The sequence below is a fragment of the Aegilops tauschii genome, chromosome 7 (genome assembly GCF_002575655.3).
Source record: "Aegilops tauschii subsp. strangulata cultivar AL8/78 chromosome 7, Aet v6.0, whole genome shotgun sequence".
In the NCBI taxonomy this organism is placed as follows: Eukaryota; Viridiplantae; Streptophyta; class Magnoliopsida; order Poales; family Poaceae; genus Aegilops; species Aegilops tauschii.
The window spans coordinates 651,856,159-651,870,481 of NC_053041.3; the positions used below are offsets into that span (position 1 = coordinate 651,856,159).

General features: G+C 47.8%; 2 protein-coding genes across 3 annotated transcripts; both read right to left on the reverse strand.

Moving 5' to 3' along the window:
* Positions 1–1,314: 1,314 nt before the first annotated feature.
* Positions 1,315–7,660, reverse strand: LOC109775867 (uncharacterized). The gene is made up of 19 exons (XM_040395332.3): positions 6,344–7,660; positions 5,896–5,967; positions 5,601–5,805; positions 5,431–5,515; positions 5,212–5,288; positions 4,974–5,142; positions 4,790–4,871; positions 4,638–4,697; positions 4,423–4,475; positions 4,167–4,333; positions 3,731–3,941; positions 3,316–3,373; positions 3,141–3,197; positions 2,818–3,060; positions 2,635–2,699; positions 2,498–2,554; positions 2,315–2,408; positions 2,012–2,152; positions 1,315–1,888 (listed from the first exon to the last, which is right to left on the reverse strand). The coding sequence occupies exons 1-19, from the start codon at positions 7,595–7,597 to the stop codon at positions 1,691–1,693; spliced, it is 3,348 nt and encodes a 1,115-aa protein (XP_040251266.2). The 5' UTR covers positions 7,598–7,660; the 3' UTR covers positions 1,315–1,690.
* A 1,024-nt stretch (positions 7,661–8,684) lies between these two features.
* On the reverse strand, positions 8,685–14,007 carry LOC109765710 (uncharacterized). Of its 2 annotated transcripts, none has more exons than XM_020324494.4 (7): positions 13,760–14,007; positions 13,409–13,468; positions 12,997–13,254; positions 12,676–12,787; positions 12,380–12,529; positions 10,326–10,380; positions 8,685–9,137 (listed from the first exon to the last, which is right to left on the reverse strand). In XM_020324494.4, exons 2-7 carry the CDS (start codon positions 13,429–13,431, stop codon positions 9,004–9,006), a joined length of 732 nt encoding a protein of 243 aa, XP_020180083.1. In that variant the 5' UTR covers positions 13,432–13,468; positions 13,760–14,007; the 3' UTR covers positions 8,685–9,003. The 2 variants fall into 2 exon arrangements, with proteins under 2 accessions (XP_020180083.1, XP_020180084.1); XM_020324495.4 differs by having other exon boundaries at positions 13,409–13,462; positions 13,760–13,969.
* Positions 14,008–14,323: the final 316 nt, after the last annotated feature.

Sequence of the window (14,323 nt, forward strand, 5' to 3'; positions counted from 1 at the left end):
CAACGCTGTTAAGAATCAAACGACGTGTCCCTACTGAACCGTCATAGCGAGCCGTCATTAGGATTAGCGTAAATACTACAGTTATTAGTGTTCAAACGCGATCGTTCGTACGGAGGCCTTCTCGATGACGGATTGAGGCACTAATCCTTGTATATAAAGGGCTTTGCCCAACTACCAATGACACAAGTATTCTCACGAATTCTTACACGTTATCAGCCTCTAACAACAGAGCACGAACAGCGAGAGAGAAGGTAAGATGGCAGGGATGAACCTGCACAACATTGCCTCTGCACTTGTTCGTTTCATCGGACGGAAAATCCGTCCATCTGCCAGACGACACAGATCACCCTTGGGGCCTAGGCAACGGCCGCCGTGGTCGTCAGTATTACCCTGGCCCTGCCGCGCTAGATCAAGCAACACGCCCGCGGCCGTCCACCTAGCCTACCAGGCACCTGCGATGCCGGCCTTCGTCGCTCTGCCAATGGACTGGGCTCCCGCCGAGGCAGTAGCCCCATTCCTGGGTGAGGAGTTCTTCGACGCCGCCCAGGCCACACATCTGGATCAATGGCGGAGCTACGTTATAGCCCCCTAGTGATCTAAACGCTTTTATATTTCTTTACTTTACGGGGGGAGGGAGTAGCACGTATTAGTGGCCGGCCCCTGCAGTTCAGCGGCTTAATCAACATTGTTGTATAGTATGAGTCAAAGTGGTTTCTCTTTTGTTGCTTCGTTGTGTGATTTAATCTAGTTATTAGTAGGATTTTTTTTTTAAATCTGTTCTCAGTTCACTAGTGGTTGACTGAATTAGATTACAAATCTGTTGTCCCAGTAGTCTAGTCACTAAAGAAGTTGAGCATGACATTAAGTTAAAGACTTGGTTATTACTTTGGCGCTGGTGGCATGAGAGAAACTTTTGTGAGATTTGCTCTTCTTGTATTGACTAGTAGCACTGGCTTTTTGAATGTACAAGAAAAACTCAAATGGGCTGCTGGAATTCTCAATATGAACACTAGAATGATAGTACAGATGCAGCAGCTTTTTTGAAAAAGTAATGATAGTAATGATATTAGTGGTTGTTAGTATTAGAAATGATAAGTCAAGACAGATGTTAGAGAAATGTTAGATGCTATAAATATTGCTAGCCAAATGAAATGGGTTAATGTGAAATTGTAATGTTAGACAAGGCAGATTGGGTTCAGTCAAGGAAGGAAGGAAGGAAGGCTCTTTTTGAAGAATATGATTTGTATTATGCGTTCTAGATGTGTTTCATTCCTCAAATTAATACTAGATGTGCTTCTGATGGATGCATGCATGTAGGGTTCCTTAAATTCTGATGTATGCTTCTGACTGAATGCTCACAGTTTCATTCCTCCTCTTCCTCTTCCTCTGCCTAACTATCATCTAGGAAGGAAGGAAGGAAGGAAGGATCAACATAAATCCACCACACCACACCACTACCATACCACCCTTCCTTGAACAAAACCCACACCATATCCATATCCATATCCTTCCTACTAGAACTAGACTGAGACTAGACTAGACTAGACTAGCTGCACACCACAGCGCAGCGCAGTACCAAACCAAACCAAAATCAAGGAAAATCCCTGTCTCTGTCTCTACATTACACCATTACAAATCCATCCTCCCCCCCTCCCAAAATAACAGAGAAACAACTCCTCCTAGCTCCTCCTCACTCCGAGCCCACCGGCACCGGCTCTTCTTCCTCCTCCTCGGGCATCGGCTCTTCTTCCTCCTCCTCCTCGGGCACCCGCGCTTCTTCCTCCTCCTCAGGCACCCGCGCCTCCGCCTCAGCCACCGGGACAGGCTTGTGCAGGGTCGACGTGCCGTGGAACACCGTCGGTCGCCCGCCCTTGAGGTGCTCCAGCAGCTGCAACACACCACAAGATATTTTCACACACACACATCAGCGAGCAACCTCCCTTCTATCTACCAACGCGTGCGTGACATGACAGAGGACGACTGCAAAAGGCAGGCGACAGACATGACACACCTTGTCCTGGGTTATCGTGCCGAACCCAAACCGCTGCGTCCAGATCGACACCGCCTCCTCCGCCGCCGGCAGCACAAAGTGCTTCACCTTCAGGGACGACAGCAGCCGCTCGATGCACGCAAACAGCGCCTGGAAGTACCCCTGCATGCATGCTCACACAGTCATTAGTTGGTTCACAGCTTTATTACTTGCTTGGTTTACTGCTCTAGGTACGGTTCTTTTTTTTCCCCTTCTTTTGGCTACAAACAGCCAAACAGGTATCACTTGTTTACACGGATAATAATATAATAGGTATCGACTTACCAAGCCTTGGTTATCCCTGCTCGTCGCGACCAAGGGGAGCTCCGCGGCTACGTTGCCCATGACACGGAAGAGTCCAGCAGAAACCACCGTCTTGCTGCATCAACACAACCCGACAGTTGGTTCAGACTACCATTTTCCTTTTGCCAAATACAACACCCAGAGGAGAAAGAAAAAAAAGTTTACCCGACAGTTAACACCGCACAGTACATCCCTGTGTAATCTTGATCCCTTACGCTCCTCCTGAAACGAGAAACATCATACGACTTAGGTGTCTTGTGCCTGCAACTTACGCTCAAGTATGGTACGCGTAAATGGCATACCCATAGACCATGGCTGGAATCAGGTCTCGCCCGGTCCCAGCTTGGATGATAGGATCAAATGATTCCTGCAAAAGTGCATTAGAAAAATTAGCCCACACCACCCATAACTAGGCTAGGATGTATCATTGGTTTGGTTGCACACAATCAAAGGGACCGGCAACTCAAGAAGCCACGGGAACTTACATGGAAAATACCAACCGCCTTGGACAGCACCACTTTACTATCTTCAGAACTTTTGTCCCTCAAAACCCTCCATCTAACATCAAGGTCGCCATCGTCGTCCAAACCTTTCTCCGCACGCTTCTTCTTTATGAGATCGACATCCACGGCAGGAACAGGTTCTGCTCCACGACTGACCAGGTCTTTCAGTGCCTCGCAGATCTCCACACATACAGTGGAACAAAACCATGCTCCCTCGGGCAATGCCTGCAGCAGTCAACCCATTAATATACTTCTTCGTTTTTATTATACAAAAATTTCAGAATATATCGGGCTAGGGAAATCACCGTCAAGTCAGCCATGTTGTGTTCTTTCAGGCATCCAACATGATATTCCCTCCCACACTGAACAAATAGCAACACACAGTTGACAGTTTATCACAAAATGAGGTTGCCGCAGCTAAAAAACAGCATGACAACTCAATACAGGCATATCATGGATGGATGTGATTGATGAACTTACTTGATCACAGAGCAGCACAGTTCGTTCGCTAAATTTCTTTTTGCCAAAATCATGTTGCCTGCAAAAGCAAAAGACGAAAAGGCTTGTTGGAGCATCAGAGAGCCAAATGGACAGCATATAGTTTAAATAACAAGTGAGTATCCTGAATCCTAGATCAGATGCAGTGAGACTTAGAATCCAATGAAATCATTCTGTAACTTCCTTTCAGGTAGGAAACAGCAAATTAATGAAGGAACTCAACAAGTTGATATTCAGATATTAGGAATCCATAACTCCAGCAGTCCATAATCCATAAAGGAAATTTGATATCAATTTTACCTACTTCCTTTGTTTGTGGAGGATAGTTTTATATGGTTGTATTGGAAAGATAATGAACAAGAACTTGAACATACAAGGGTGATGGATGGACGCTTACTTGCACAATGCGCATCCACCAAATGCACCCTGAGGTGCTGTGGCAATACGGATCGACCGCGTAAATATTTGTCCGATGGAATCAACTCCATCGACCCTCCCAGCGGCTATTGCATTGTTGTTGTATGCCAAATAACTTTCTCTCTGTTGCCTATTTTCACAATACCGGCAACACCAAGCTCCTTTCGGTACACAAGACAAGCCAACACATTCTGCAATAAATAATCCAAGACAACCAGTGGTGAGGGGCCTTTTGTGACACTCTAAATCGCGATGTGACTACATGGTAAAGGCAGTGATTCCGCCATCAAACAAATATCTGGATGGTCGCATGCCCGAATGAATACCCAAGAAGAATGGAAGCTGGCTTAACTGGGAAACATGCACCCCCTACTGGCTAGGCATATAATATATAGGTGCGTAATGTATGATGTTACCTCTGTGAAAAGCTCTCGGACAGGAGTCGCAAAGAAGAAGCTCCCCGCCATCTGAACAGATGCTGCATAAGTCATCGTTCTGCTTTTCTGAAGGTTTTCGGCCTTTTGAAAGAGAAACCGACAGCTCATGTAGTGAAACGCCATTGGAAATGTATATGTTGTGGTAACTGCATGCAATAGTGTTAGCAAAGGGAATTGAGAGTATGAACAACAGGGCCCAGCAGAATACATTGTTACAAGAATATAATAAACTCACGGTTTGCGCCGAGCAGCTCGGCCAGCATGGCCTTCAAACTGTGAAGGGCTAACCTGTTAATCCAGCACAACGGTATTTCTGGTCAGGTTCAGTAGTAGCATATGGCGCTAACATAAATAAAGGAACTAATTACAAGTCCAGGCTGACTCCTTGACTGAGTTGTTTCATGTATCTAAACTAAACTAATGGAAGGAAGGGATGGTAATTTATTTTACCACTGTGTTGCAGCAATAACAATAGATTCCATGTTCCTTTATGTGGCCATCCAGCAACCTCTAGAATGTTAGTCAATAACAGTATTAATAACAACAATACAATATTTATTTATCCGGAGTGGCTGAAGAAAGAAGTTGCATAAGAAGTAAACCTTTCCCTGGACATAATAGCCGACGTCTGTGCCCTCTGCCAAAACACCACTCATGAAAACCAACTTGTGCAAGCCATGGTCCCTGCAGCATGCAACAACATATAATATAGAGCAACAAAAAAAATGAGATGATGAAGTCGAGGAGAAACAAAGCTAAAGTAGTTTGATAAGCAGCAGAGCCTACTTTCTTGTAATTCTTCCTGCACTTGTAGGCTTGGATCCTGGGGAGAAATTCTTAGGCACCCTACCAGATGAAGTTGGGCTTGCTGCACTTATTGTCTTGGCTACTGGGTAGAAATTCCTAGGCACCCTGCCATATGAAGTTGGGCTTCCTGCACGTGTAGTCTTCGCTCCTGGAGTGAAGAGAAATTCTTAGATACCCTGCCAGATGAAGTCGGACTTGGTGTTTTTAGGTGCCCTACCATATGATGAAGTTGGGCTTGCTGCACTTGTGGTTTTCGTTCCTGGGGAGAGATTCTTCGGTGGACGTCCTCTCGGCCTAAATACCAACAGTAGAAACAAATGGTCAATAAGAGAAGAAGAAGAAGAAGAAGAAGAAGAAGAAGAAGAAGAAGAAGAAGAAGAAGAAGAAGAGAAACTGGAATGAGCACATGGCCAAATAACTATATTTCAGACATTACCTTGCCGTACTCTGAGCTTCCTTAGACTCCAGACATGTATCACAGAAGGAAGCAAATTTTCCAGCGCGGAAAGTTTTGAATGAACCTAACAGGTAAAACATTGGCCAAAGTTGCAGCATCAAATGAAACAAAGCTTGATGTGGATGAGCGAGGTGGAGGGGGGGACTCACTTTTGCAGTCCTGGCATATCACTGTCCTCTTCTTAGGCACTGGGCCTATTGCTCCCAGTATTGCAGATTCCAGTGTGTCTACGGTAGCATCCGTGCACGCCCTCAATACATCATGCAGAGTATTTCCGCTTTCCAGGAAAATGTAATCGGAGGGGCGCTTTTTATGGCTCCCGGCATGCACCTCGAAATAAAAAGGTGAAACGACCTGCGAGCCATGCAGATTGGTTGGGTATTGGCATATGGTGTGGCATTGCAAACTGGTCGTGTTATGGCAGAAGAGAGAGGGAGGGCTTACATTTCGGCCTTTGCATGAAGTGCAGGAGCACAATATGCCGGTGTCTTTGATGACTCCACGGAGCACTGGTCGCTGAAACGAGAGGAGAAACAAATTCCTGATCAAAATTTACAGCAGGAGTGAAATGGAACCAGGCAGTACTAACATTATTAGGATGAGAAAAGGGAAGTGCTACTCGCATCTCCTACAAGTTTCAGTATGCCTAAGCTTGCAATGCTTGAATGGATACATAAACCAGGCCCAATGAAACCAGCATGTGTAACAATTGAATCAAATGCTCGGTTTCATTTCATTATTGCCAGAATGTGTAACAATCGAATCATTGTCTGAGTTGTATCGAATTGTTAGAACCATGTCCTCCCAAACATCTTAACTTACTGGCTGAATCCTTTGATAACTGATTGAAATGCATACTGACTGAACTAGCAAGAAGGACGTGCACTTTTACCTTCCCCTTGTTCATGAAGTAGTTGACGGGCTGGCCCTCGAGCAAGCCGGTGGCAAAGAGCTCCCTGAGGTTCTTCGGGATTCCATCTGGCCCCTCGGACTTGGCCTTGAGGCTGGCGCCGCGCTTGGTGCTCTTGGGGGAGGGCGAGGGGGAGCTGCTGGCGGTGGTGGTGCCCGACTCATCGTTGTCGCCGTCGTCGGTGGGCGGCTGCTTGACCTGTTGCAAGAGCGACCTGGTGAAGCGGCGCGGTGAGGCCGGGCTTGCTACGCCTCCGGCGAGTCCCCCGGGGTAGGGCTGGAGGTGGTCGGTGGGCTCGTCCACGGGCTCCTGCTTGGGTTTGAGCATGGGTTTGGGTTTGAGCATGGGTTTGGGTTTGGGTTTGGGCTTGGGTCTGGCGGGCTGGGGGGGAGCGGTGGCGGGGGCGGGGGCGGGGGAGGCGGCGGGCTGGGAGAGCATGGAGCGGGTGACCCGCCTGGGCGGCGTCTCCGGCGGGATGAAGAAGGCCTCCTCCTGCTGCCCCTGCTGCGGAGGCGGTTGGGGCGCGCTTGCGGTGGGCGCGTTGGCGGCGAACAGGGCGAGCACCGGCTCATCCCCGGCGACGGCGACGGCGGGAGGCGGCTGGGGCCCGTTTGCGGTGGGCGTGGCGGCAGCGAGCGGCGCATCCCCGTCGGCGCCGGCGGGAGGCAGTTGGGGCCCGTTTGCGATGGCAGAGAACGGGGCGTCGGCGCCGTCGGGGGGAGGAGGAGGATCCCGCGGCGGATCCGCGGCGGCGGGGTCCGGATCCGGGGGCCGCGAGCGGGCGCGCTTGGCCGGCGCCGAGTCCGAGGGGCGGGAGCGCTTGGAGGAGCGGGAGGGCTTGGGATTGGCGGCGGGGGAGGGGGAGACGACGGCGGATGAGCGGGAGGAGCGGGTGCGGCCGAGGGAGGGGGCGAGGGCGGCCTGGGAGGCGATGGCGAAGGCGAACTCGCGCTTCAGCCCCACGCGCACGCCGGACCGGAGCACGAAGTCGTCCATGCCGGCGGCGGCGGCGGTAGGGCTAGGGCAGGCCGAATCCGCCGGCCCCAACGGGATGGGGGAGGCGGCGGTAGGGCTAGGGCAGACCGAATCCGGCGGCCCCAACGGGATTGGGGAGGCGGCGGCGGCGGCGGCGGCGGTGGGATCGGTGGCGCATTCAATTGAATACGAGGAGGGGAAAAGATGGATGGAAGACATGGATGGATGCAAAGGATTCATTTTTTGAACCAAAGATTCCATTTTTTTTTTGCCTTCCCTTTTCTTTTCTTTGAACTGGATGAACTGCAAAATGGAGGCACAAACTGGCTTTCTTGATCCGTGCCCTCCAATTTATCGCCTGTTTCTAGGGTTTCCGACGAAACAGCACGCCGTCCCTCCCTCCTCCCGGAAACGCACGCAGCCCCACTCGCCGCCCGCCACCGACAAGTAGGGTCGGTGACCGCGTGTCAGTGACGCGGTGCGGAGCGTGCCGTTTTCGCGTCCAGGTGCAAGGCGGAGAAGGCGTGTCGCTTTGTCAAAACATTTATTGTTCAAGGCGCGGCGGTGGCTCACTGCCAGGATAAGCAGCGCCGAGGGGAGAAAGTCAATGAAAGGAGTCGCCCTTGGGGGAGGAGGAGGGGTGTTCGAGAAGCTTCCTCCCGTTAAACGAACGTTGGCGACGAAGAGCCTAATATGGTAGCTAATGTGCTAGCTTGTCAAGGGCGTGCAAATGCTCCTTCTTCTATTTGTGGTTGGATGCGCCACCCGATTTCATCTATACATTTTAAAAAGATCTTTCTGTGAAAATAAAAAAGTTGAATCCCCAACCCTGAAACTAGTTCCATAGGTGGTTTTGCCCAGTGGATGTGATTCAAACATGGCTTCCAAAAGTTTTTTTTTTCTTTACCTACTTTAGTGATCAAAAAGATCTTTTATACTCCCTCCTAAAGTAAAGTGAAAATATAAGAGCGCTTAAATTACTAAAGTAATGGTCTAAACGCTCTTATATTTCATAAAAAATTTACGAAGGGGGTACTTCTTTACACCGGGTGTATATAGTACTATACTCCCTCCATGCTAAAATACAAGAGTAGAGTATTTCTGGCACTAGACTAGACTAGTGTCAAAGTAGAAAACGTTTTTGTTTTTATATTATGAGACGCAAGGAGTATTTTAGAGGACTAAGATACTCTTTGATAACAAAACGGCTTAAGCAACCGTCGTATTGTATTCCCTCTGTCCGGAAATACTTGTTATCAAAATGGATTAAAAGAAATACTTATAATCAAAATGGATTAAAGGGGATGTATCTAGAACTACGATGATACCAGACAGACACAAATTCAAATTTTTGGGCGCCATTGCAGACATAATAATAATAATATTGTTAGCATCCAGCCAAGACAAGTCCCAAATAGACGCATACGACGTTTCAATAGCGAGAATCCGTAAAAACACGAAATACATCTCTACCAGACCTAAGAAAATGCTAGGGAAATCCTCTGATAAAACAGACAGACAAATCAGCTTGTTATCTCCAGCCACAGCCAGCCTCCAGGAGAAATACAGACCAAGGTGCATACATAGTCCTTCAGCAACAAGCAAACAATCCAAGACACATTCATACTCGACAACTCCCTTTAGGCGATATCATTTTGTTGTTTCATTCAGTCGCGCTTCCTGTCCCTGCTGTCTCTGTCCCTGTCTCTCCTTGTGGAGGGCGACCTCGAGCGGTCCCTCGACGACCTGCTGGACCGGCGAGGAGAACGGCTTCGCCGCGGTTCCACTCGGGAGCGCCCGCCTGCATGCATGCACACAAATCCGGATTAGACGCCATCTTAAATTGTTGGTACAAACCAAAAACTGCATCCCCTGCCAGTCGCACTAGTCCCAATCTTTTAGGTGTATACAAAGAACGGTAAGACAGCCGCAAAATAAACACTAGGCACCAGCGTTCATACTTACTAAAGATGATTAAAGCAAGTGTACCACACCAATCCTGTGAATGGATCTTGAATGATGCAAGTGGACACTATAAAATAAAAAATCATGCTGGCTAGTGGCCACAGGTAATTGCACAATAAGCTGGCTGATCCAGATGCTAGCAAGGAATCTGTCTGAGCAAAGCCAATGCAAGCACAAGAAGAATCCCATGCTACAAGACAGATCAGCAACCTACACAAAATATATCACCAACAGGACAGAAAGCATCTTATCAGACCACATGCAAGTGCAGAAAACAAAATTCAACCGCATTAGTTAACATATCATCTTATCTGATTGCTACCCCCATCCTTTCAGGAGAGAGACTAATTCTCCAGTGAAAAACAAGCAAAGACGGCCACAAATAATAACGCATTCTTCATACTAAAACCTGTGACGACTGCAAAAAGTGTTGTAGACCAAGAGCAACGATACAGTAAACTAATCTAAACATCACACCTCTGGAAAATTAAAAATACACAGCCCATCGTGTTGGCCAAAGTTGATCATAGAATAATAAGCTTCTCTAAATTATAATAGGAACCTGAGCAAAGCCAACTCGGCAAGTAAAAAAGAAAATCTTGCTACAAGACAGATCAGACAATCACAGTACAAGTCATCAAACCTGATTGCTACACGCCGCAATCTTGGTATCCATCCTTCCCAGGAGACTAACTAATCTCCAGCCCGTGTAAAACAAGACAGCCATACAATGTTCATACTAAAACCTCTGGTTACAGGAAAAAGTGTTTGTTCCAGTGAACCAAGAGGAACAACGATGCTGTGAATTAATCTAAGATGATACACAGCCCATCATGTTGGCTAAAGTCAACCGTGGGATAATAAGCTACTCCAAACGATAGGAATCTGATCAAAGCAAAGGCAAGTACAAGAAACTCATGCTATAATACAGACAAGACAGCCTACAGAAAAAATATCAATAACAGGAAGCAAAGCATCTATTTCAAATGCAACCGCGGGAAGCAAAACTCGTCTCCATGCATACCTCTCGGACCACAGTATTCTCCAGGGGTAGGGGTCCTCTCACGAGTTCTCTTTGCCTGCAATTCAGAAGGTCATTAGCGAATAGGAATTCAAATGCATGGATCATAATCATTCTGCATTAATAAATAATTTTACTCGAGGCAATGAATGAAATGTGCATCAAATTGGTCCTGACGGAAGGCGCGTTGAAGACATCCAACACCAGCTACACTTACCACAGTAGCTCCAAGAATGTAGTACCACGTACCACAGTAGCTACACGTAACACGGGGAGGTCTACGGTGGTGACGCATAGCTCTCACTCCAAGAACACCAGAATGACTTTTGGTGCTCGGTCTGTCGGAGGTGACGCGCAGCAGTGCAGCCTTGAGAGCCGCGCTCTCACTCCAGGATCACCAGAGTAGCTTGAGGTGCCCGGTCGGTCGGTGGTGACGCGTAGCAGTGCAGCCTTGAGAGCCGTGCTCTCACTCCAAGATCACCAGCATGACTTGAGGTGCTCGGTCAGTCGGTGGCGACGCGTAGCAGTGCAGCGTTTGAGAGCCGTGCTCTCACTCCAGGATCACCAGCATGACTTGGGTGCTCGGTCCGTCGGTGGTGACGTGTAGCAGTGCAGCGTTGAGAGCCACGCTCTCACTCCAAGATCGCCAGAATGACTTGAGGTGCTCGGTCGGTCGGTGGTGACGCGTAGCAGTGCAGCCTTGAGAGCCACGCTCTCACTCCAAGATCGCCAGAATGACTTGAGGTGCTCAGTCCGTCGGTGGTGACGCGTAGCAGTGCAGCCTTGAGAGCCGCACTCTCACTCCAAGATCGCCAGAATGAGGTGCTCGGTCGGTCGGTGGTGACGCGTAGCAGTGCACCGTTCCGAGCCGTGCTCTCACTCAAAGTCGGTGCAGACAGCGTAGTAGGCGATGATCACGAGCGCGATGGCGATGATCACGAGCGTGATGGCGATGTTCGTGAGGGTGATGGAGATTCGAGAGGCAACAGATTGTAAGGTCGAAGAAGAGGTTGTACAAACCAACAGGTGGGTGCAGCCAGCATTTAGTTCAATAATTCTACACAGAACACTGACTAGAATTAATGCTAGCCCAGCAGTGTGGAAGCTGTATGGTCGTGGAAATCAGCACAAAAAAAAAAGCAAAGGAGCACAGAAACAAGATGTACTTTTTCATTTCCTGCACTGAAAATGTTAACGACACCCCAATATATATGCATAGCCAATGCACCACAGCAATGATGAGCCCAGATAAATGAGTGTTTATAAGAATTACTCCTACTCTGGCTGATTTTCAGGGACACTTAAAAGTTGAAACAAGAAGTTAGATACAAAACTGGTCAAGGTTTTGATATGTGTACTGCACAAAACAAGATGTTAGAGTAGATACACCAAGATATACTGCGTTGTAGACTAGATAGCGACATAAGAAAGGTCTGTAATGGCCTAATGATGGTACTGAAATCAATAGTTCGTAACTTGTAAACTGTGCCCTAGGATGTGTGGCTTATTCCCAGATAAAGTTGACCCAAAAAGTTGGCAGTAGAAAAGCTAAAATGTAAGTCAAGATCGTCCTGGGACACATGCATTACTACTACCTGGTAACAAGAAGTACCTTACTGCTCAAAAGGATATGGGTGTTTCTAAGAATCAATTTACTCTGGCAGATTTTTCAGGGACACTTGACCGAGTACATAACCACATCGGTCAAGGTTTTGATATGTATAAAAGCTGTTAAGAGATCAAGATATATTTAGTTGAGGACTAGAAAGCAACATAAGGAAGGTCAGTAATGGCCTCATTCTGGTATGGAACTATTGAGCTCTTAACTTGTGAACTGCGTCCTAGGATGTGTGGCTTATTCCCAGATAAAGTTGGCCCAGAAATTTGGGGGTAGGAGAGCTAAAATGTAAGCCATGGTCGTCATGTGAGCTTACATATATGCTATGAGTGCCTGGTAACAAGAACTAGCTTAAACGGATATGCAAATGCAAAGAAGAAGATGGTTGTGTAACACAAGTTAGCATCAAGGTTGTTACACGCAGAGAAGTTTGTTATACCTTTGCCACACTGATGAGGCGGCCTTCAAGGACAGTACGGTGCAGATACTTGATGCAGCGCCTTGCATCCTCAACATTCTCCATGGTCACGAACGCAAAGCCACGTGACTCTTTGGTACGAGGATCTATAACAACACGGCAGTCTTTAACCTGCAGTTTTGTCACATCGTGCATCAGGTTTAGTGATATAATCATGCAATGAACAAGCAGTCCCATCCCGGATGAAAGGAGAAGCATCTTCGCAGACATCATCAGGCATGAAAGAAGAAAGCAGAGCGCAGAGAAAGCAAGGGTACCTTGCCCTCTTTACTGAAGAACTTCTCCAGGTCAGTTTCCTGCGTCCGTGTGGACAGTCCAGTGACATAGAGGTTGTTGCCAGGATTCCTCACATCGTCTTTATCTCTGCTCCTGAAACATACATACATACATACATATTATTAGGAGAAGAGAAGCGATGTCAATATCGGTATCTTTGTGATGATGTACATCATTAAGTAACTATTGTTTTTGACCAGCTATGTACATACTGTATGTAATACATCATGAGAAGCAGCAGCAGCATTATCCATCATGACTAGCAAAATGAAGAAATAAACATCAAAGCGATGATGACTTGCCTGGAGCGGCTCCTGTTCCTGGACCTGGACCTGGACCTTGACCTGGACCTCCCACGCCTCTTTGGCGGAGGGGACCTCGAGACGCTGCGTCTTGTACTACTAGGTGGTGGCGACCTGGAGATGGTGCGCACCCCCTTGGGAGGAAAAGGGGGAGGAGGGGGCAGGGGTGGCGACTTGGAAGCGGCGCGCCTCCTGGGAGGGGGCGACTTGGAGCCGCTGTCCCTGTCGGCCGGGGGAGTGATGGAGCGCGCGGTGTACCTGAAAACAACAATTATTTTTGTTACACTTGTGGATGACGAAACTGATAAGAGATAAATTGGAGGAGCCATGGCTCTGTTAGGGGCTCTCTCTGTTAGTGTTAGTGTTAGTGTTAGTGTTAGGGGAGGAATGAAATGAAGTGAAGTGGACCGACCTTACTTGGTTGGAGTGCGACATGGCTCTGTCTGTCTCCTGGCTGAACCTGAACCTGAACCTGACATGAATGAATCAATCATCTTGTAGCACGATAACACAAGATGGCAGCAAATCTTAGGATGAATGAAATTAAATCTTAGGTTGTATACATTAAATCAACCAATCAATCAATCATACACTAGTTACTTATATGAATGAAATTAAATAAAATTACGTACTAGCTAGTTTCAGATCTAGCAAGTGTGGTCGAAATACTAAATAAATCTTATCTAATAACAAGAATAACGCGGACCGACCGAGCGAGCGATTGCAAGTGGATCCAACGAGGGGATCCATCTCCATGGCTTACCAGCGGAGGCAGAGACGGGTTCCGGCGGCGTCGATCTTCCTAATCCTCTGCCTGCAGGCGTCGCTCGGTCGGATCTCGCTGGCTGGATCTCGTTGGCCGCCGGCGGCGGCGGCGGCGGCGGCGGGGAACCCTAGCTAGCTAGCTAGGATTAGGATTAGGAAGGAAGGAAGGAAGGAGGGGAAAGGGGAGCCGGAGATAGATAGAATGAATGAATGAATCCAGGTCTCCGTTTCCCAAATATAAGCCGGCCCGTCCACCACATCAGACCTGGCCCATACTGACCCAACTCCACATATCGTTGCTATTAAGTTTATCACGTCATCAACTTGTTGCATTACTCCGTTTTCCATCATCTTAATACACTAGATGCATGCTGGATAGCGGTCGATGTATGGACTAATAATAGTAGATGCAGGCAGGAGTCGGTCTACTAATTTGGACGTGATGCCTATATACATAATCATTGCGTTGGATAGTCATGATTATTCGCTTTTCTATCAATTGCCCAATAGTAATTTGTTTACCCACCGTATGCTATTTTCTCTAGTGAAAACTATGGCCCCG